The sequence below is a fragment of the Ursus maritimus genome, unplaced genomic scaffold (assembly GCF_017311325.1).
Source record: "Ursus maritimus isolate PB19 unplaced genomic scaffold, ASM1731132v1 scaffold_8, whole genome shotgun sequence".
Taxonomy (NCBI): domain Eukaryota; kingdom Metazoa; phylum Chordata; class Mammalia; order Carnivora; family Ursidae; genus Ursus; species Ursus maritimus.
The window spans coordinates 3408199-3430486 of NW_024426996.1; the positions used below are offsets into that span (position 1 = coordinate 3408199).

At 40.9% G+C, this 22288-nt stretch overlaps 1 protein-coding gene across 2 annotated transcripts in view; it reads right to left on the minus strand.

Annotated features, from left to right (window-relative positions):
• Positions 1–5848: 5848 nt before the first annotated feature.
• The window catches only part of METAP1 (methionyl aminopeptidase 1), a 64632-nt gene continuing 48192 nt past the window's right edge, over positions 5849–22288 (minus strand). The window contains exons 7-12 of one of the 2 annotated variants that reach the window (XM_040625301.1): positions 21482–21620; positions 19844–19975; positions 16011–16154; positions 12092–12157; positions 7347–7533; positions 5849–7259 (exon numbers count right to left, since the gene is read on the minus strand). In XM_040625301.1, the coding sequence (XP_040481235.1) occupies positions 7370–7533; positions 12092–12157; positions 16011–16154; positions 19844–19975; positions 21482–21620 (645 nt within the window). In that variant the 3' untranslated portion in view covers positions 5849–7259; positions 7347–7369. Of the gene's footprint in view, positions 7534–12091; positions 12158–16010; positions 16155–19843; positions 19976–21481; positions 21621–22288 lie in introns of both variants that reach the window. The other variant, XM_040625300.1, reaches the window with a different exon arrangement.

Below are 22288 nucleotides of genomic sequence, written 5' to 3' on the forward strand. Positions count from 1 at the left end.
ATGTAGGGTGATAATGGAGAGCTAATAATTCTTTGAAAAGTTTTTTTCCCCATTACTTTTCTTCTCATATGTACAATGAGGTACACACAAATGAGATGGCATTTTAGGTTCACCAATGTGAGGAAGTAAAGCCATTCTAAAATGTAAAACAACTCCAAGTCTTGTAGCTAGCCAATTAGTCTACTTTTCATTTCTGCCACAGTTAAGTACATACTCTCGAGCCAGGTAATTCAGTTTAACAAGTATGAGCATTTCCGGGCTGAAAGCACAATTGTCTCTTTTCAAAGAACTAGCAGAAACAATCAAGTTTATAAGATCCTGATTATAAAGATTCTTGGATCATGGGACTTAAAGCATTTTCAAGATCCTTTTAATACATCTTCTCAGATGGCACCTAGGATGTTATGTACAATGCTAGACAAAATAGGTTTTGGAATAAGGTATAGATAAAACACGGCTAAAATCCATTCACTATGTGCATGTGAGCGAAGCTATCCTGGTTGTCCAAAGTTTGGGGTCTAGCACTTTAGAAGCATTGCTGGAATTTTTTTTTTTAAGTATCTTAAACTGCTTTCTTGGACAGATACATAATTTTAACACAAATGGCTGACCCACTGTATATTTCATGAAAGCTAGCAAAATGTATTTTCAATTTAAGTACCTAAAATTTTACAGTATTAAGAACTAACTTTAGGGGCTCCTGGGTGGCTCAGTCCATTAAATATCTGACTCTTGGTTTCGGCTCAGGTTGTGATTTTATGGGTCATGGGATTGGCCCTGCATCAGGCTCTGCGTTCAGAGGGGAGTCTGCTTGAGATTCTCTCCCTCTGCCCCTACCCCCACTCATGCTTGCACTTTCTCTCAAAAAAAAAAAAAAAAAAAAAAAACTTTAAGCATTTTTTTTTTTAAGATTTTATTTATTTGACACACAGCACAAGAAGGGGGAGTAGCAGGCAGAGGGAGAGGGAGAAGCAGGCTCCTCGCTGAGCTGGGAGCCCGATGTGGGGCTTGATCCCAGGACCCTGGGATCATGACCTGAGTCGAAGGCAGACGCTTAACTGACTGAGCCACCCAGGTGCCCCTTTAAGCATCTTTTTTACTGAAATTTTTTCTTATACCTAGCTAATATTTTTCAAATCTTGCTTGCATATGCATTTTCAGCATGTTGTGCTGTTCTTTCTATTTAACCCTACTGACGTTCACTGGGGTAAGACAGTCCATATACAGACATGTCTGACTTGGAACAAGTTCTTTATTACATGCAGAGAACTAACCTATAAAGTAGGAACATATAGAATGATGAGGTTTTGGGGGTGGAGGCAGGAAAAAACTGCATTAGATCCAAAACTCTGTCACAGGGAACCAATTTATGTATGTACAACTGAAACCAAACAAAAAATTCTCCAAAAAATATACATAGTGATATTTCCATTTATCCAATTTGAATGCAAAATTATACATAGCTGGTAATTCTCAAAACGTTTGTTGATTTGGGGATAGAGGGAACATCTTTTCCATGCACAGAAAGCTTCAGAACATCTTCTGCTTGGCTACCAATCTGCCAATTAAGCTGGTGATCAAAGTCCCAAAGTAACTGACAGTTCTTTGGGCCTAGAGTCACTTTGTGACCCGGGAAAAAGACCAACTTCGGATTCAGCCAATTTTGTTTCAGTTAATATGCAAGACCAGATTCTTTGTTAGCAAATACCCTTTAGAAAAAGTATACCACAAACACGTTTGGAAAACATTAATTATATTTAAAGAGATACTTAGATAATAAATGCAAGGAACTAAGGGAATTGTGTCTTTAAAGAAACAAAGTGAACAGGGACATACAAAGTCCTCCATTATACAAATTCCTTTGGTGGAACTTTCCTTTATGGGCACAAAGCAGGTGGGATGGCTTTTAAGCGGACTGGTGTTTATCGAAGTGGACATCATACCAGAACTCCTTGTGGTGAGATAAATTTTGCACATGTTCTTTTCAAGAAAGGAGTGCTAATCCACCAGAGAACCCCCTCCAGTTCAGAATGGACTCGAACGTCCTTGACGACCAAACCCAGGCTATCCGAGGCAAGACAAGCAGCTAACCAGATCTGCTGCTCTCGGTCCCTAACACACATCTTCATACTAGACGTTCTTATCCTTGGCTATTTTGTTTCCTCAGAATCACTCAGGGCTCAGATTTACTAACGAGGTTTTAAATCTAGCCTGAGTTTTCTGTTGACCCCCGGCCCAACTACTGAAATAATGCAGATTTGTTTTATAGTCACATTATCCATAGACTAAAACAGTTCCTAAGTTACGCTATCACCCCACAAACAGGGGGGCTCCAGAGAGTCAAGTACAGTGATCTGTGCTAGTCACGCAACCACGTAAAAAACTGGAGCAATCAGAGCCCTGGGGTCCTGACTGTTGGTCTTGTGCTCTTCTCATGACACCAAAGTACAGATGGACCTACAGGTTTGGGAAAGTGTTCGCATGTTTGTTCTTGGGAGTGGGACGAAGTGGCTGGGGTAACAGTAAAAGGGCTAAGCGCCCAGGAGATGTAAGCAATTACTCTCTTAAAAACTTTACAATGGCAAAAAGATTAAACACCCATAAAAAATTATTAAAATACTTTGAGCTATAACAAACATATTACTGATAACTTTCCAGGAAGCCCTTCCTCAAGTGTTCCACTTATTGACTTTCCGGCACATTTGAATAAGATATACCAATGTTAACACATTTTTTTAATATAACCACAGAATCGCCATGGATGGGCAGCTCTGTTTGCTCATCCACAGTCCCCAAAATAAAAAGCAGACGGTAACAGGTAGCCAAGGCCACCTTATTCCTCCTTCCTTTTTCTCAAAATAACCAAATACAAACCACTATTCTTTTTCATCCTTAGCACTGAAAGGAAGAAGAGGTAAAGGGGAAGGCTGCCACCAAAGGTTGCTGGCTCCTCAGAGTTCAAACACGGGAGAGCCAGGCAATCCCATGCACAGAGCCTGTGCTGCTAAGCGAACCTCTTCTTGCACGTTCATTATTAAAATGAAACAACACTTTAAAAGCCTTTAGGATATTAGCATAATGTAGCCGACATTGTGAAACAATTTGTTCCTAAAGCATTATGTCCAGATGTTCTTCTCTACTGGAAAAGGGGCCACACACCCACATAACATGGTGGGATTTGCTCCTCTTGTAGCTGGAGCGCTTGGCAGAAGTCAAATACCAGCTGCAGACAGAATCTTATCACACTGTCTCAAACAGCTGCAATATTTCTAACTCCCAGACCACTAAAATATCATCCCCACTCCTCCTACGGTAGGTTTTGCCCCCAACATTCGCTGTAATCATTGTTAAAAAGTAGCTCGGTTTATGAAATTTAGAATACAGTAGGAACAAAACTGCTTCACGTAATTTTTAAACCAATACTCTGTGCTCCCACAGCGAGTCATGTTCCAAGAATAAAAATTGCAAATTTTACACTTAAGTTCATTGTTGGTAGTGATTTTGATATAGTAATTCTAAATTCGACGTGTCTTATAGAATCCAGCAAATACGTAAATATTAATGTTATTCAGAACCAAAGTTCTCACCGTGGGATAAAGCAGATACGAATATGAAACAGGAAAAGGTGAGGAAGATTAGTGTTAGATTTGCAAGTATCAGAATGAACTCACAATTTATAAAAAATACAATTCCTGGCTCTGTTCCCTGAAAGTGACTGGAAACAATGACACCCAGTAGTACCCAGATCTTGATTTCCAAATACCAGTCCCCATGAAAAGAAACTAGGGCTCCTTGAAGAAACAGCCTGTCCCACTGCGGGACAAGAAAACTAGATGATACACCTCCATCTTACTATGGCAAAAAGCAAGAAAGTGCTCAAAGACTGATGGGCACAGGTCAAGATGACGCATGGGTGAGCTGCAAGGTGCTTCTGCTGGCCAAAGTTGGAACAATTACAGTAATTAAGTAGAATTTTATGAATTCATGAGCTCACATGTATACTCAAAAATCAGTGGGTAGAGGGGGAAAAATGCTTCTTTGTTAGGAGTGCCAGCTAATAAATGATGTATAAATAAATGTAGATGGAATGCCAAAATTAGAAAATCTCCATTTGCAGCCATCAACGTAACAAGGCAAGTGCCAAACTTATATTGGCAATGTGACAATAACACTGTCTCATGATGTGATGTGACACCATGAATGAGACACACTGCATACCATCAATGGACTCTTCTGCCAAAACATTTATCCTGAACCTACTCATGAGAAAGAGAAATATAGAATTCCACAAGCTAACTGGCTTGCTTCTTAAGCAAACATCAAAAAAGGTAGGTCTGAGGCACCTGAGTGGCTCAGTCGGTTAGGTGGCCGACTCTTGATTTCAGGTCAGGTCATGATCTCAGGGTCCTGGGATCGAGCCCCAAGTCAGATGCTGAGCTCAGCATGAGGTCTGAGTTTCTCTCCCTCTGCCTCCTCCATCCCTGCACACACACGCTCCCTCTAGAAATAAATGATAAAAATAAAAAATTATTTAAAAAGGTAGGCTTGTTCAAGAATAAAGAACACTAGAGATACAGGACAACCAAGTGCCATGGGTTTGGATCCTGGATTTTTACAAAAGTAGAAAAGCTTTAAAGAACATTTGGGAAAAATTGAGATTCACATTTGAATGTATACTATACGTTAGATAATCCTTATCGCTGCTAAATTCCTGGAATGTGGCAATTGTATTACGATCAGGTAGGAAATGTGCTTATGAAAGGCTCCGATAGTAATGAGCGAGGTAGGAGCCACTGCTTTCCAGAGGGAAGTGCCTCGTGAGAGAGATCCGGCAAAGTAACAGGTGCTGAAGCCAGGGAAAGGATTTAGGATTATTTCATTATACTATACTTTGTACTTTTCCATAAATCTGAAAATTTTCAAAATAAAAAGTTGGAAGTAAAAAAAAAATTTTAAGAAGAAACAGCTAACAGATACCGTGAGGGTGATTTGGGGGCCTTAGCCAAGTGAAGCACCAGGCTGTCATTTTTCACCAAACAGAAAAGCCAGAAGTGGTTTCAGGACAAAGGAATCAAGTTACGATGCCAAACAAATTCCTAACCCTTCTCCTATTAATTTTGACCTGTGGCAAGCGGTATAAAAGGGTCAGTGAATGGGTTCTAATGTACCTTAATCCATTTTATCAGCAAAAGATATAAAATGAAGATAAAAGGCAAATATGTTTCCCTGCTTCTAAATTTTAATTCCAAGGGGGATGGAGGAGTAGCAGGAAAAAAATATATGTATTATTTTAAAAGTTAACACAAAAAATGAAAACTTAATATACCTTCAACTTATTTTGAAAAGTTGGCAGAATGATACTTAAGGTTTTCATCTAAATCTAATAAACATCTGAAATTAGATATTTACATTTAGACTCGAGCCCATATTGTTTTGAAATCTCCCAAAGCGAGAAAAGCATCATCACCAATGTGTTGGTTTATCTTTTTACAAAAATACTATCCCATCAAGACTTTTTTTCCCTTCAGCTTATTTTCTAATGACAGACATCAAAGAAGCCTTCACTGTTAATTCCGCAACCAGTACGTAAAATGCTCCTCTAAATATTCAGCGTTCTATCTTAAAATTAGCTCTCCAAATATGGCTTCCACTCAAATGCTGCTGGTATCTCGACTCTGCTGAACCAAACACAACACTGGAATTTCTACAGAGTCATTAGACTCGAAAAACTCTTTTTACTCAAATGGTCATGAGTCTATTTGAGATGATGAAATCAGCCACCCTATTCCCACCACTGCCCTCAGAAATCCCAGACAAATGCAGCAAAGTGAACGACTACACAGCGGGATAATCATTCAAACTTTTAATCTCCCTTTACACATTATATTAACATTCATATTGCAAGGCATTCCATTCACAAATATTACAGTTTGATAAAAAACTTCACACACATACCCCCAAAAGTCTATACCAGATTCAGTCACTGCACTAAATCATTAAAATAATAAAAGTAATGAAAACATTATCATAATTCTTTTAAAGCAATAAAGGTCTGAGGCACTCTGGGAAAGATGTTCTCGTATTAACGTGTCAGTGGTATCAAATTATCTTACAAGAAAGTTACCAGATACCCAGCGATCAAGTACACTCCAATGACAGTACCTTCGATCTGATATGTGTTCACTGACGCACTCCCATTGGACTTGAACTACTGAAAGGAACACAGACAGTGGGCAGCTGAGGTCATTTCTAATGAGGTTCCCAACTATGTGAAGGTAAAGCGTGTTTTCGACACCCAAGGACAGCTGTATCTCTACTGCGAGGGAACAGTCCAGTCTCGAAAGAAGTTCCCTTTTCATCACTACCAGGTTTACTAAATGTCAGAAGCTAAAAGCCCACCAGACTTATTCTGCTCGCTGCTCAAGAGATTTCAGAACTGTCTTTTCCCATCAACCTCCACAGTGCAACCTTCGCCCTTCTCTGAATATCTCCAAGGTGTGCCCTTGAAATAAAACAGAGGGCAAGAAAGGGAGCTTTCTCCCTCCCATTTCGACCAAACAAGAGGTCTGAAATAGCAACATATTACAAAATTCTCATGCTCTGTGACAGCCAGTTACCATTTGAAGCATGGCTATTTTTGCCATAAACTAGATTTTTTAAAACCTGACAACTCTTTTCCAAAGTGAATTTTGCCACATCCATACACTGACAGAGTCCACATTAGAAAGAAAGTCTCACTGACCGAGTGCTTCCTTACACACAATTACGAGGGTAAATAATCAGCATGGGGAAGGAGGGAGGCCAACTCCCAACTGGGAAATAAGTCACTGCAAACTACGGGTCCATTTACGACAGCATATAACCCTGTCAGAGCAGAATCAACACAAACCCAGGTCATATAGTGTTCGGTAATCACATACTTGGAATTTAAAATGTATACATATATATTTCCATACATATATAATAAAAAAAATCTGGAACAACATATGTTGCTAAAGTTTCAAGGATTCTCATCTTCCACATTCACCTGGAGAGCAGCTGGCTCTTGCTGGCCCAGTTGTGGCAGTGATAAAAGCAACTAGAAGCAGGTTTAAGAAAAAAGTGCTCAATGGCCAAGTGAGAAAACAGGGGTGCAGAGATTTCTGGAGGGAGAGGGGAGCACTGAAAAGAGTTGAGAATGTTTCCTTTACTCTTCTCAGCTTCCTCAGACCCGAGACAAGTTCTAGAGACACACATCCAATGCCGTAGTCCTTCCTTATCTATAGTCAAAACAAAACAAGGAATAAAAATCTCCTCTTCCGTTCTGTACTCTCTATAGAATGCATAGGACAGCCAGAAGGTATTACCGAGACGCGCCATCTCGGAGAAATTAAACTTGGGACATGAAGTGAGGCCGCGTGCTGTCGAGTCGCCGCGTCAGGATTTCACAGCCAGTGTCCGTGACCAGCAGGGTGTGCTCGAACTGAGCAGACCGCTTGCCGTCTCTCGTCACCGCGGTCCAACCATCTGGCCAGGTTTCATCCTGCCATCCGCCTTAAACAAACAAACAAGAACAATTGCTTAATTCTACTGCTCAGATTTCTAAACAAACTCTCTAGGTAAGTGTATTTGCAGGTACTCCTATATCCTCGGATATCACAGAAACAATTAGAAAATTCACTATTAAGACTCCTACTTACAAATGGTGGACAGCTACATGCAAAAGAATGAAACTGGACCATGTTCTTGACACCACACACAGAAATAAGCTAAAAGTGAATTAAAGACTTGAATGTAAGACCTGAAACCATGGAACTCCTTAAAGAAAACACAGGCAGTAATCTTAGACTATCAGCCTCATCAACATATTTATGAATCTGTCTCTTTAGGCAAGAGAAACAAAAGCAAAAAAAAAAAAAAAACTACTAGGGGTCCCTGGGTGGCTCAGTTGGCTAAGCATCCGACTCTTGGTTTCGGCTCAGGTCATGATCTCAAGGTCGTGAGACTGGGCCCCGCCAAGGACTCCACGCGGAACATGTAGTCTGCTTGAGATTCTCCTTCTCCCTCTGCTCCTCTCCCCGCCACCCCCCAATAAACAGATTAAATAAATAAATAAACTATCGGGGCTACACCAAAATAAAAAACTTTTTACACAGCAAAAGACACCATCAACAAAACAGAAAAGTAACCTACTGAATGGGAGAAGATATTTGCAAATGATATATCCAATAAGAGGTTGATATCCAAAATACATAAAGAATTTATATACCTCAACACCAAAAAAAAAAAACAACCAAAAACCAAAAAAACAAACACAAAACCCACACAAATAATCCAATTAAAAATGGGCAGAAGACATGAATAGACATTTTTCCAAAGAAGATATACAAACAGCCAAAAGACACATGGAAAGATGCTCAAATCACTAATAATCAGGGAAATGCAAATCAAATCTACAAGAGAAAACATCTCACACCTGTCAGAATGGCTAAAATCAAAAAGAGAGTAACACATGTTGGTGAGGAAAGAGGGAAAAGGGAATCCTTATGGACTGCTGGTGGGAGTGCAAACTGGTGCAGCCTCTGTGAAAACCAGTGTGGAGGCTCCTCAAAAAATTAAAAACAGAATTACTACACAATCCAGTAATTCCACTACTAAGTATGTATCCAAAGAAACAAAACCACTAATTCAAAAACACATATACCCCCCTACGTTTCTGCAGCATGTAGCCAAGATATGAAGGCAACTCTAGTGTCCACTGATAGATGAACGGATGAGAAGGTCTGGCAGACATACACAATGGAATACTACTTGGCCATAAAAAAGGATGAGATTGTGCCATCTGCCACAACATGGACAGACCTAGAGGGTATTATGCTAGGTGAAATAAATAGAGAAAAAACCCTATGATTTCACTTATATGTGAAACCTAAAAAACAAAACAAATGAATAATCAATCAAGCAGACTCTTAAATACAGAGAACAAACTGGTGGTTGCCAGAGGGGAGATGCATGGTGGGGCACGCGTGGGCGGGCATGTGTGTGTGTGAAATAGATAAATGGGAATTAAGAAGTACAAACTTCCAGTTATAAAATACGTAAATCACAGAGATGAAAAGTACAGCATGGGGCGTACAGTCAGTAATACTGTAGTGCTGTATGGTGACAGATGGTGACTCCACTTATCAGGATGAGCACTGAGTAATATACAGTACTGTCCAATCAGTATGGTTACTGGACACCTGAAACTAATACAGCATTGTATGTCAATTATACTTCAGTAATAATGATGGCAAAAATAATAATAATAAAAGATTCCTATTTATACTTCAACTGTTTTAGTCTTTCCAACTTCATTTTGGTCTTTAGTCCAATGACGTAATGATGATATTTTATTTTAAATTTCCTGGGGTGTGTTATAATTTCACATTTTTTATACCTCCCAAATATCAAATCAAGATGGTATTTCCAAAATAAAGGCACTGAGTTTCATTGTAGAAAACACACTGATATCACTCATTACAGAACTAGGAGTTAAAAATTGAATTAATGAATTTAGCTCTTTCCTTTTTTTTTTTTTAAAGATTTTCTTTATTTATTTGACAGAGAGAGAGACAGCCAGCGAGAGAGGGAACACAAGCAGGGGGAGTGGGAGAGGAAGAAGCAGGCTCCCAGCGGAGTAGCCTGATGTGGGGCTCGATCCCAGAACGCCGGGATCACGCCCTGAGCCGAAGGCAGACGCTTAACGACTGCGCCACCCAGGCGCCCCTGAATTTAGCTCTTTCCTGATATAACTTTGGCATCTGACTTAAATGCAGCCAATGTGTATTGTGAAGGAAAATAATCTTTTTACACTTTTATTACAGCATTTAATTCCTGATATTATTTTTAAATGGCAAGCACACAGACTGTGAGAACAGATGAACAGATGATACTGTGCAATTTCTGTGGACCACGCACCCCTGTAACCAGAAGAAGGGGCTAAGAGAAAGAAACAGGGATTGGTGAGGGAAGTTAAGAAATTACAATTAGGCAAAACAGGTTAGGGAGGGGCTGAGACTAGAGAAAGGAAAGAAAGGGACAGTGAAAACAGCCCTAAGACAATGAAAAAGACAGAGAGAGAGAGAGAGAGAGAGAGAAGGAGAGTGGGGGAGGGGAGGCAGAAGTAAAATGAGAAAGTTCTACAATCCTGGACACTGCTATAAAACTGTTCACAGAGACTTACTTTCTTGTCTCCATATGAGATGTCAAAAAAATCAATACATTCTTCATTCTGAGTAACCTTTATCAAAGATTAGGTCTCACTGACTCAGAAAAATCCCAGAACATAAACTCTGCAGTGAAGTGACCTATTTTGCAATATTAAATCCCAGCCTAAAAAGAAAAATACGAGGTAGCTTGAGGAAAGTTAACTCATGCTTTGTCAAACATCTAAAGGTAAGTGACTGGGGTGCCTGGGTGGCTCAGTCGGTTGAGCATCTTCCTTCAGCTCAGGTCACGATCCCAGGGTCCTGGGACTGAGCCCCGCATCAGGCTCCCTGCTCAGCAGGAGCCTGCTTCTCCCTCTGCTGCTCCCCCTGCTTGTACTCTCTCTGTGTGACAAATAAATAAATAAAACCTTTAAATAAACAAATAAAGATGAGTAACTGGATATTTCTTGATGTAATGAGTAACCTTTTCACAACTGCATTTAAGGTATAATACTTCTCTGACTACTGTGATCTGCTTAAAACAGGTTTTTTTCTAATGTCAAGTCAAACTATCCGGATATTATTCTGAGAAAATCCAAATTCCTCTTTGGATTTGAAACTTTGCAGGCGAGCGGCAGGATTTAACCTAGCCGAGCTACACTGAAGTATGGGCATTACAATCTGATGAATATCTGACCGGGCTCCTTGGAGAGTTATTTGCTTGTACCTGGAAATACCACATATGCCTCACCAACCAGGTGCCGGTTAATGAAAACAGGTCCATGATGAAAACACCCCCTCCAGCTTCTTGCCTTTCTCTGCTAATGTACTTACTGCCCTTGCTACTGGCTGCACATGATCAGAACTTGATTCTCACTCCACGAGGATGACAAAAACAATACCTTACATTTGTCCAGCCCTTTAAAGCACACAAGGTATTTTTGCTGCTGTAAGTCGTCTCGACCCTTACTGCAGCCCTGGGGAGTTGGCAGGTTCAAGACTGTCATTTCCATCTTACAGAAAAGGCAGCGAAGGATCACGTTATAAGGCAGCCTGGGGGCTGGATTTAGTGACTTGCTTCCAAGTCACTGCAATCTGGCAGAAGTAATGGGATGTCACTCCCAAGGTCAGGTTATAAAAAGACCGGAAGGATCCAGAAAGGAGGTATCCTTCAGGGAGGCCCCAGGACTCACCAGCCCCACTACCATCACCTCCCTGCATGCCCTAATGCCAACAGAGAACTGGCTAAGAAGAAAGGTGGGGAGAACATGTGAGCGTCTGGGTGAGAAGGCCTAATCGTGACACCGGGTCTTCACCACGGCCACAAGCCTGCCACGGGGAGCAGTGACAGTGAGGGCATAAATGTGCCAGCACTATGTCTGGGCTGTGCTTCCACAGAACCTGAAGAGGCAGAACAGCTCCTGAGTTTAGAGTTGGACAAACTCTGGCACATAACTAGCTCAGTGACTGTGGACAAGGTACTTAACTTCTTCAGGAATCAGTTTGCTCTTCTATATAATGGGGGCAGCACCTGCCTCCTAAGTTGTGGAGAATTAAATCACATACCTGTGTCTGCCTCAAAGTGAGTAGCTCTACCTCTTCCCTCCCCCGGAGCCCCCCGCCCCGCCCCCAAGCCAGGAACACGTGACAGAGGCTCAAGATTAACAGTGCCCCCTCTGACAGCATCTTTTATGGAGGGGGACCAGGATTCAAGCACCTCAGCATCTCCTGACAGAATTAGCAGGCAGAAAATATTGCTTTCTTGCCAACCCTTACAATTCTGAGGTCTGAGTTTGAGATGGGACAAGAAGTAGAAATGAACCAAAAAGAAAATAAACAGAGCAGACTACTAATCTGATCGTGAGTAACCAAAAGTAAATAAAAATTCAATTAAAGAACATTACAGCATCCCTTTTTCTCACCTTCACAAATCATTGGCTCAATTGTAAATACGTGGCCCGCCTTCATCACTCCGACAGCTTTATTTTCTGAAATTAAAGAAATAAAATTCTCAAAACACAGCAAAAATTCAACAGTGTACTGTTGAACAGCTCACTGGCACGAGTACACATTGTTCACGAATGTGAGAGTATTTTTCAGGACCACCATGAAAAACACAACTATGAATTCAAGTATCCAGACCTGCCATCCTCCAAAAAAAGGCCAGAAGGTAAAAAGAGGGACAGACCTTTGGAGACAATCTCAGACAAAAATGGAGAACCAGTTTAAAGTTCAAATCAAAAAACAAGAACGGATGTGCATATCGGTGAACGAGTGACTGCATTTGCTCCGCCTGACCACCAGATGGCGAGGGCACCGGCTTTCCTGCTGCTCTTCGCGACCGTGACTTCGGTGATGAGGGACAGGTGTCCACAGGCCGCATCTACTAACCACCATTCTTCTTAGGTATGGTCTCACCTCACCCACGCATTTCTACCTCCACATCTTTCCCTGTGAACAGCTATCGTGCTGCTCTCCGCTATCTTCCGTAAATACACTTCCCGCAGATTCTAAACCTGAAGTTTGTACATTGTCATAAAATCTGAGAGGCAAGAAGCAATTCTGACTTTCTATTTCTGATCCCATGAACTTTCTTTCCCAAAGACCTGCAACTTAGTACGTTTAAAGAACTGGTCCTATTCCCCGGGGATATGTATATTTTTTGAGTGTCAAGAGTGTCAAGAGTGTCGGTGTGGTGTCAGAGAGAGAAAGGATAAAGGACTCTGGAGCCGAGCTGTGCCATCACGGCAGCACCGGCTGCACGGAGCCACTGAGCACTTGCAAAGGGGCCAGTCACAACGGTATCCGCTCTAAGCGTAAACAATGAATCAATCTCAAAGACAAAGTATGTGATACTTCTCATTTTTACATTGACTAAATGTTCAAATGCTGCCACTGGGAATGCAACGCATTAAATAAAATATACCATTAAAATCAGTTTCACCTATTTCTTTTTCCTTTTGAATACGACCACAAGAAATTTTTAAATTACATATGTGCCTCATAACATATTACCAGCGGACAGTGCTGATACAGAGAACTCTAGTTTCACTCCTGTTTCCACCACTGACTCATTATTCTAGAAAAGTTACAGCTCCCACTCAACTTGACTCATGGTTTCAGTTTCTCAACCTACCTCACTCAGCAAATATACCTTATCTGATTGACTACACGACTGCAGACACTATGCTATGTACTTTTTAAAAGATTTGTACCTGCTCGACCATCTACCTCAAAGAATTATTGTAAAATAACCTTCTAAGTGTAGGGTATTATCGTCACTTCCCAACCATGATGACTTAAATAAAAGGGAATCACCCTAAGGGAACAAGGACTTCTCTTACATAGAAGGGGTGGAGGGGAGTTACACAACAATTTCCTAGTTCCACCTTCAGCTGGCTAGGAATATGGAGGGACAAGCCAAAGCAGGGATCATTTACATTTCAAAAGGTCTCTTCTGTACAAAGACTCCGCAGTTTCCTTTTACACTTCCCTAAAGTGATCAGAACATATTTTAATTTACGTAAACCCAATTTATACTGGACTTTTCATAAATGTCTCAAATTTATGGAACAAGTATATTCCTGGTCCTTGCTTCTTTTTCCAAAATTGTTTTTTATTCCTAATTAAATGGTTTTATGTGTTTTACGGACGTTATCATCATCGACCCATATCCCTTTCTCCCATAAATTCTACCTTCTTCAGTCTCTCTTTATATAATCCATATCTAAACCTGAGATGTCAATTCAGTAAGTAAAGGGACTTTTTCTACCCCTTCCCCTACACACACTCTTTTTACACACGCATACACAAACATACACGGTTATCACTGTAATCGGACTAGCTATTTCCATTCTGTTAATGGAATGCACATCAGGTGATAACAGGGCCTACCAGGAAGGAATTAGTAAGTTAGTAACTTATTTTCTGTTGCTAATTTTTATTTCAAGTACAATTCACAGCTTAAATAAGAACTCTGTGGTCTGCTAATAAATGTTTGTTGATAATATATCAAATGCTGTGCTCTAAAACTACTCCTCCAGCTTCTCCTGCTGAGAGGCTTCTCACTCATTTCCCTTTTCTTCACAACTACTGACACCTAGGATTTTCCAGCTCACACCTCAACTGCAGCAACTGTGCAACGGGCTGGCCAGCCTGACTCGCTCACACCTGCAATACATTCTAGACACCACTGCCAAACTTGTCTTCCCGAAATAGCAACTTCACCTTGTCCTTCTTCTGCTCAAAAATGTTTCTGCAAATCCCTACAGATGAAGTCAAATATCCTTGGTCTGGAACTGCCTACTGCTAGTTTTTAATACAAAATCTCAGCCCAAGCTTAACTTGCCTCTATTCAGTCTCAGCTTGAAGCATCTACTATTGATAACCTCCACCTGGAATGTTCTTCTTCGTCATCTTCTCCCCCAAACCAGAATTTCAACCATTCCGTATGTCTCCCACAGGACCTACACCCAACTGCCTTAGTCCTCACTAGGCAGTACAAAGTACAGAAACAAAGACTGCCTTTAGGAAGACAGAACCCAGGTACCACTCCTAGCCCTGGCATATATTTACCAGTCTGTGTGAACCTGAGTAAATCAAGTACTGCTCTAAGCACAGAATCAATCAATCAATCATTCTTTCTCTCTTTCCCTTCCCTCCTTCCCTCCTCCCTCCTTCCTTCCTTCCTCTCTCTTTCTTCACAATCTGCTCTTTAAAATAGGGCTAAAGGGGCGCCTGGGTGGCTCAGTTAGTTAAGCATCTGACTCTTGATCTCAGGGTCGTGAGTTCACGCCCACGGTAGGCTCCACACCCAGTGGAACTTCATAAATAAATAAACAAATAAGGCTAAGAAATTATTCAGAGTTGTGATGATCAAATGAAATAATGTATATCATCGTCATCATCATGGTCATTCTAAAAGTTAACATTAGGTGCTCTCCATGTATTCTCTCCCTCACTCCTAGTAACACCTGTAGGGGAGAAGCCATTCCCTACTTCATTGTTCAAGGTGAGAAAACCGAAGAACAAGAAGCTATGTGTGTCTACATAGCAATAACTCATACATACGTGTTAAATTCCTTCTTAGGTCACTTAGTGTGGGCAGCTTTCCTTTTTAGCACTAAATAGCGACGTATTCCTGCATGCCTTAGGTCTCCAAGAGAAAAGGTTTCTGGAAGACATTAATTGTCCCACGCTTCCTTTGTTATTCTATCAAACACCGCTCAACTTGAGGAAAGATACTCTGTCTATTCCCCTGTACCTGACGTGCACTACGAAATCAAACCAAACCCAAGCAACCTCATTTACGGAATCAGAATAGTGATAGCTAGACCCACGGCAGAGGCGTTAGCTGTTCAGCAAAACTAGTTTACTTTTCTTCTGAGTACTCAGCTAGATCACACTTCCCGACCTCCTTTGCAGTTAGTGTAGCCATGTGACTGCATTCCTGCCAGTGAAAAGTCAATGTCAGTGATTTATGCCAGTTCCAGGCTGGTTCATGAAAACCTCCCAAACACAGCCCTTCAGGCCTCTCCTCATCCTTCCCAGGATCTATACATTAGAAGAGTAACCGAAAGTGACCCTGAAAGGTATAGGCTGACAGAAGCTGCGTCGTAGAATAACTGCCCTACCACCACCCCCAACAGTAACTAAACAACATGGTCTGGACTGTTACGTGAGCAGGACACAAATGTGTATTGTGTATGAGCAAATATACATCTGACAGTCCAATTATAACAATTTATAGATTAGTAAGTACAAAATGGTAGGTCCTGTTAAATGTTTGAATAAATATTAAATAAATGGCTAGCAAAGACCAAATCTTTGGATAGTACTTACTGGCATAATGGGGTACATTGGGGGCTGTATGAAAAAGCTTGTGGATTCCATGCCCACAATAGCTTCGAACAACTGAAAACCCATTTGCTTGGGCATGCTTCTGAATAATGTTTCCCAATTCTCTGTATCGAACACCAGGTTTCACTGAAAGGAAAAAAGAAGATTCATGACAAAGAGTAGTAATAATTTACATTTACTGGGCAATTACTATCTATGTGCCAGGAACCTTTCCAAATGCTTTATGTGCCTCCGTTGTATGCCTACAGGTAAACAGATCTGTACAAAACTTTCAGATGAGGACACCAAGGGACAGAGATGCTGTACGCCAGTAAGTGGCAAAGCTGAGATTCAAACCAGGAGCACCTGTACTCCATCCTTCGGTGTAGAAAAGGACACATGCGCAGTACTAAGGCTTTGGGGAGATGTACCTTTTGTTTTTTGAATAAACAAAACAATAGAAAACATGCATCTCTTCCTCTCCTTCTCTAAGGTCAAGTGTGCTACTCTTTTGGGGGGGGGGGGGGGGGGGGGGGGGGGGGGGGGGGGGGAGGCAGAGGGAGACAGAGAATCTTAAAGCAGGCTCCACACCCAGTGCAGAGCCCAATGTGGGGGATCCCACTAACCTGAGATCATGACCTGAGTCGAAATCAAGAATCAGATACTTAACAGACTGAGCCACCAAGGCACCCCAAGTGTGGTAATCTTTTAAAGTGAACAGAGAGGTAAGGAGAAGAGAGCGCACTGGGAGAAAAAGGAATGTCCAGAAAGTAACTTGACTTGTCCTCGGTTTCAATCTGATAAACTTCTCAAAGAATTACTTCCCCTGGGGTTCTTTATCCCCATAAAAGTGATCCTAAAATTATTCAGAGTTGCCTCTGAACAGTCCTGGAGATAGGGTACAGAAAGATACTTCTTGGGGCGCATGGGTGGCTCGTGGTGAAGCGGCTGCCTTCAGCTCAGGTCAGGTTCTGGGATTGAGCCAGGGAGCCTGCTTCTCCCTCTCCCTCTGCCCCTCCTCCCTACTCGTCCATGCTCTCTCTCTCACTCAAATAAATAAATTCTTCAAAAAAAAGATACTTCTTACTGTATACTTCCTGCTCTGCTTAATTTGCATAGCTTTTACCACTGTTTCATTTTATAAAAACCAAAACCAACGAAGTGGTTCTCTTTCTTGTCATGGCTCCCCTGGCACTGAGGCCCCAGGAGCTGGGCCCTGCCAGGCTCCTGGGGAACCTAGCCATGGTTCTGGGGGTTCTCAGACCCCCTACAATTTCCTACTCTGCCCACCTGACTTCCAACCTCAGGTTCAGGTACAACGTATCTTCTCCAGCCAAACAAATCTCTGGGCAAAAAGGTCCAGGAACCATTTCAATTAACATATACTCCTAACTATATGTCCCAGCTTAACTTTGGGGGGGGGGGGGATGTTAATAATTTTGAGGAACCATGCTGACTTTCATAATGATTTGCTTGTATTCCCATCTGAGACTTCTTATCAGCCCCAGTCGTGGGGGAGGAAAGCAAAATTTTAACCCACTTTGCACAATTTACAACAAAGAAAATCCCTGTTCAAAAATAATGAGAGAGTAAAAGAGAGAAGATTCCTCCCTAATTCTCAAATCCGAGGCAATTTTCATGCCAAGGACGCACCTCATTAAAATCCGGAGACGTTTCTGGCTGTCACAAGGAGGAGCGCAGTGCAACTGGCATCTAGTGGGGAAGGACCAGGAACGTGGCTAAGCCCCGTACAAGGTACAGGGCAGGCCCCACAACAAAGAATTCCCAGACTCAAAACGCCAATGATGTTCAGGCTGAGAAGCCCTATTCTAGGATAATTTCCACAACGGTCAAGCTCTCCACTGGCTAAACCACACTGAGCTGCCAAGTTAATAGAAAATAAAGGGCAAGAATGATACACACAAAGGTATTAATAGCATTTTCCAGAGATTAAGAATTTTTGTTCCTTCCTGGCTACTGCTACAAAGACTTTGGTTTCTGATAGTTTCTTGGCAAGTTTTAATCCTGTGTCTTCATAAAACAACACTTTCGGTGTCTGGTTATTTCAATCAACTCACAGAAAAGCAAAAGGACATAAGCATTGAAGACATTATCTGGCAGAAACCCTAAGAGTTGTTTTAAACTACAACTTCCACAAATGAGAAACTAAACACTAAAGAATATTAGTTTTTAAATAATCAACAATAGGGATGCCTGAGTGGCTCAGTCAGCTGAGCGTCTGCCTTCAGCTCAGGTCGCGATCCTGGGGTCTTGGGATCGAGTCCCGCATCAGGCTCCTTACTCAGCGGGGAGCCTGCTTCTCCCTCCGCCTGCCATTCTCCTTGCTTGTGCTCTTTCTCTGACAAATAAATAAATAAAATCTTTAAAAAAATTTAAAAAACATCAACAATAAGTAAAAAGAAATCTCATACACTGATACATGAGAATATCATGTTTTCATTTATCATTCCTCCAACTTTATTAGTAAAAATCTCATCATCTCCCATGCACGTTAAAACAGACTCAAAACAAAAATAACAGATCTACTTCATTAGAGATAACTATGTGTTTGCCAAAGAACCTGGTCATGTCCCATACTTTGTTGATGATATATCAGGTTTATTGTGTGGGAAAGGGGAGGCGGGTTCAGATAATATACTGAACAACACAGCTAAAATGTGGGCTTCAACTGAAAAAGTTGTTTGCACTCAAACTGTCCTTTTATAACATTCTGCTAGCCATTCCTTCTCTCTCCTCATAAGACAGTATTAAAAAAAAAAAAAAAAAACTGTATGAGCTATCTGTATGGACAAAGACAGCCTGAGTAAAATCCTACAGAAATACATTTCTACTCAAAGGTATTATTTACCAAAAAAAAAAAAAGTTATTATTCACTATAATAGCAAGACACCTGGAAAACACCAAATTCTAGTAAGGGAATAGCTGTAGAAATTTTTGTACAGTGGAATATAACATGTAGCCATTAAAAGAAGGGGGTAGACCTATGCACGCAGATGCACACGCTAATTTGGAAAAATCATAAAGATCCTACTGAGAAAGTACCAAATTGGAGAATACTAACAATATTATAACTCCATTTACCCTAACTAAACACATACGTACAGGTATATGTGCTGTGTGTCTGTCTGTCTGTTAATGCACAGGGGAGAAAAAAACTAAATGCTGAAAGTAGAAAAAATGTAAATGTTAAAAAGTAGGGGATAAGGGGCGCCTGGGTAGCGCAGTCGTTAAAGCGTCTGCCTTCGGCTCAGGGCGTGATCCCAGCGTACCGGGATCGAGTCCCACATCGGGCTCCTCCGCTATGAGCCTGCTTCTTCCTCTCCCACTCCCCCTGCTGTGTTCCCTCTCTCGCTGGCTGTCTCTCTGTTAAATAAATAAATAAAATCTTCAAAAAAAAAAAAAAAAAAGTAGGGGAAAAAAGATATAAAAAGGAAAGAGGAGAGGTAAGTATAAAGATCATTCCTTTTTCTCTCATCATCTGGCATCTTGTTTTTTTATAATGAGAACATCATACTTATGAAAGAATTAACAAGCAGCAAACCGCAGTCAAGAACTATACATTCCTATACACGCCTCATTTATCAGCCAAAGAAAAGGCAGATAAATCACAAAAGAGATAAAGGATGACAAGCAGTCACGTGGTCCACCTCATCAAGAGAGTCCCAAATCACCCGTAAATCCAGCACCGCTAAAACCCCAAGCTAACTCAGGGTAGGGCAGAGGCGGAGCTGGCGGGGACAAGGAGTGCACGAAGGAGCCAGTGAGGCCCCATCAACACACAGCAGCTCCAGCGGGTGCCCAGCACGGACACTGACCTGCGTCGATGGCTTGCATCAGGCACTCATACGTGGTCTGCACCAGTTTCCGCGCTCCCTCATCCACATCTCCAACAAAAAACGTCTCATTCAAGTCCCCGTGATAACCATTGCGATAAAGAGTGATGTCCACTGCAAAACAACGTACAAGTAAAAAGACCACATTTGTTTTTATTTCAGAATAGAAGTCACTTCTCCAACATGACAGCATCAAGCAGTTTCACGAGCAAGACACTTTCTGTGGTCTCCAAGTAGACGCTACGGGATACAGAGTGACTTCCTGAAAGACACTCCCTGCCTGAAATGCAGCTAAACTCACTGTGGATAAAAGTGAGGGGTCATGCAGCACAAGCCAGAAGGCGGGCTTTCAGACGTACAGTAGTAATCAGATCATGTGTGGCAGAAGAAATGCACTGAGGAGACATTCATGCAACATCAATAAGCCACATTAATAGCATTAAATGGGGGACTATGCTACATTTTGACATTAAAAAGAAAATACTGCTTCCACTTACCATCTTCGACAAGTTTTTTCCTCCCCCTAGCACATCCGTGAATAGAAAAACTTGCACTCTTCTACACTTATTTTTCAAAGACTCATCTGCCTTCTCCTTATTTGTGAATATTCATCCCTCCCGTTGTCTCCATAGTTAAGAGGACAGGCTACTAGTACACAACTATAATACACTAAATGTGTACCTTAAAATAGGATTTTTAAACCATGAATTTTCAATCAACCTACAATATCACAATACAGTGTGTTGGATAGCATGACACATACATCCCTGAAAAACCACAGACGTTATGCATGTAACAAAAATAAGACGGTTTGTACAAAACACAGGGTTGGGCAGAGCACTCAACAACTACGAACAGACACCCTAACTGTTATAACCGGAACAAGAAGTGTCGGTTGTCTCCACTATCGCTCCCAGCCGGCATCGCGGGCAGTGCAGTCCCGGCAGCCTTTACCGCTTGGGCTCATGTTTCCCCGTCTGATACATAAGCCTTTGAAGATAACTGATTACTAAAGAGACCGAGTTCATCAATATTAAAAATACCATCTAGGGATGCCTTCTTTGTCGGTATTTCTTTTAATCAGAGGGAAATATCTTGGCAGCCCCTTCCTCTGCACTTGCAAGATAGTTTAACACAGTCGTCCTTAAAGCCACCTTCTGAGCTTCTTACATCAAGGTAAGGACTTCTATAGGATTTTAGCTTTTTTCTTAGGGTCTTCAGGTATTACTAAAAACTTCTCCTTATCTGTAAGAAAGCCTGCCCTGATCTCTTCGAAATCATCAGGGCGAAACAGAAAAGGGGGGAAAAAACCCCACTTGAATTAACATTACTTCCACATTTCACTGACATCTTTCACCTATTTATCAATCACATACGATAACTGGCATTAAAGAAATTCATGCTGTACCAAACATATATTAGAGGTATCTTAAAAGCAGTATCTTAAAATCATAAAAAATGTTTCCATAGATTTAAGATTTCTTTTAAACTTTAAATACAAAAAAAAGGATAAGTTAAAGATAGGAAGCGAGTGAACAAAACAGAAGTCACTATCAGACTCCCAGAACTTTGTTATTGCTTCACTGATGGGGACAAATGTCACACTTGCGTATTTCTTACCATTAACAATATCACCTTCTTGCAAGGGCCGTCTGTCCGGAATCCCATGGCAGATCACCTCATTCACTGAAGTACAACAAGACTTCGGGAAATTATAATAATTCAGGGGAGAGGGATAACAATTTCTTGCAATACATGCCTATAATAAGTTAAAATACAGAGAAAATAATTTGGACTGTGCAAAAGAAAAAATTAATCAGTATGCAATTAACCAGATTTTTTTTAAGACTGTTTATTTATTTAGAATGAGAGAGTGTGCGAGTGGGGAAAGGAGCAGAGGGAGAGGAAGAGGATCTCAAGCAGACTCCGCAAGCACAGAGCCCAATGTGGGACTCAATCTCACCACCCTGAGACCATGACCTAAGCCGAATCAAGAGTCAGACGCTCCATGGACTGAGCCACCCAGGTACCCCAATTAGCCAGAATTTAAAATTTGAAAAATGTGAAAAAATTTGTTGCACAGATGCTAGTGAACTTAATATTTTAGAAAAGTAAATATTATCTTAAACGATATATACCAGACTGTATGCAAACTACTTTACTAATAATTGCAAAAGAGCAAATTCACATATTACAAATATTTACAAATACACACAAATGATATGTATATGAAGATTCTAGTTTAGAATTAAGTACTCTTTATTAAAAATATATTACTTAAAATAAAGATAATATTTAAAGTTAATATTAACATGTGCTTTTAATGTAATTATAATATTTTATATAACAAGCCTATATCCCTATGACCAAAAAAGAAATACCAACACAATTAAGAGATGATAAAGTACTTCCAGATACATTTTAATC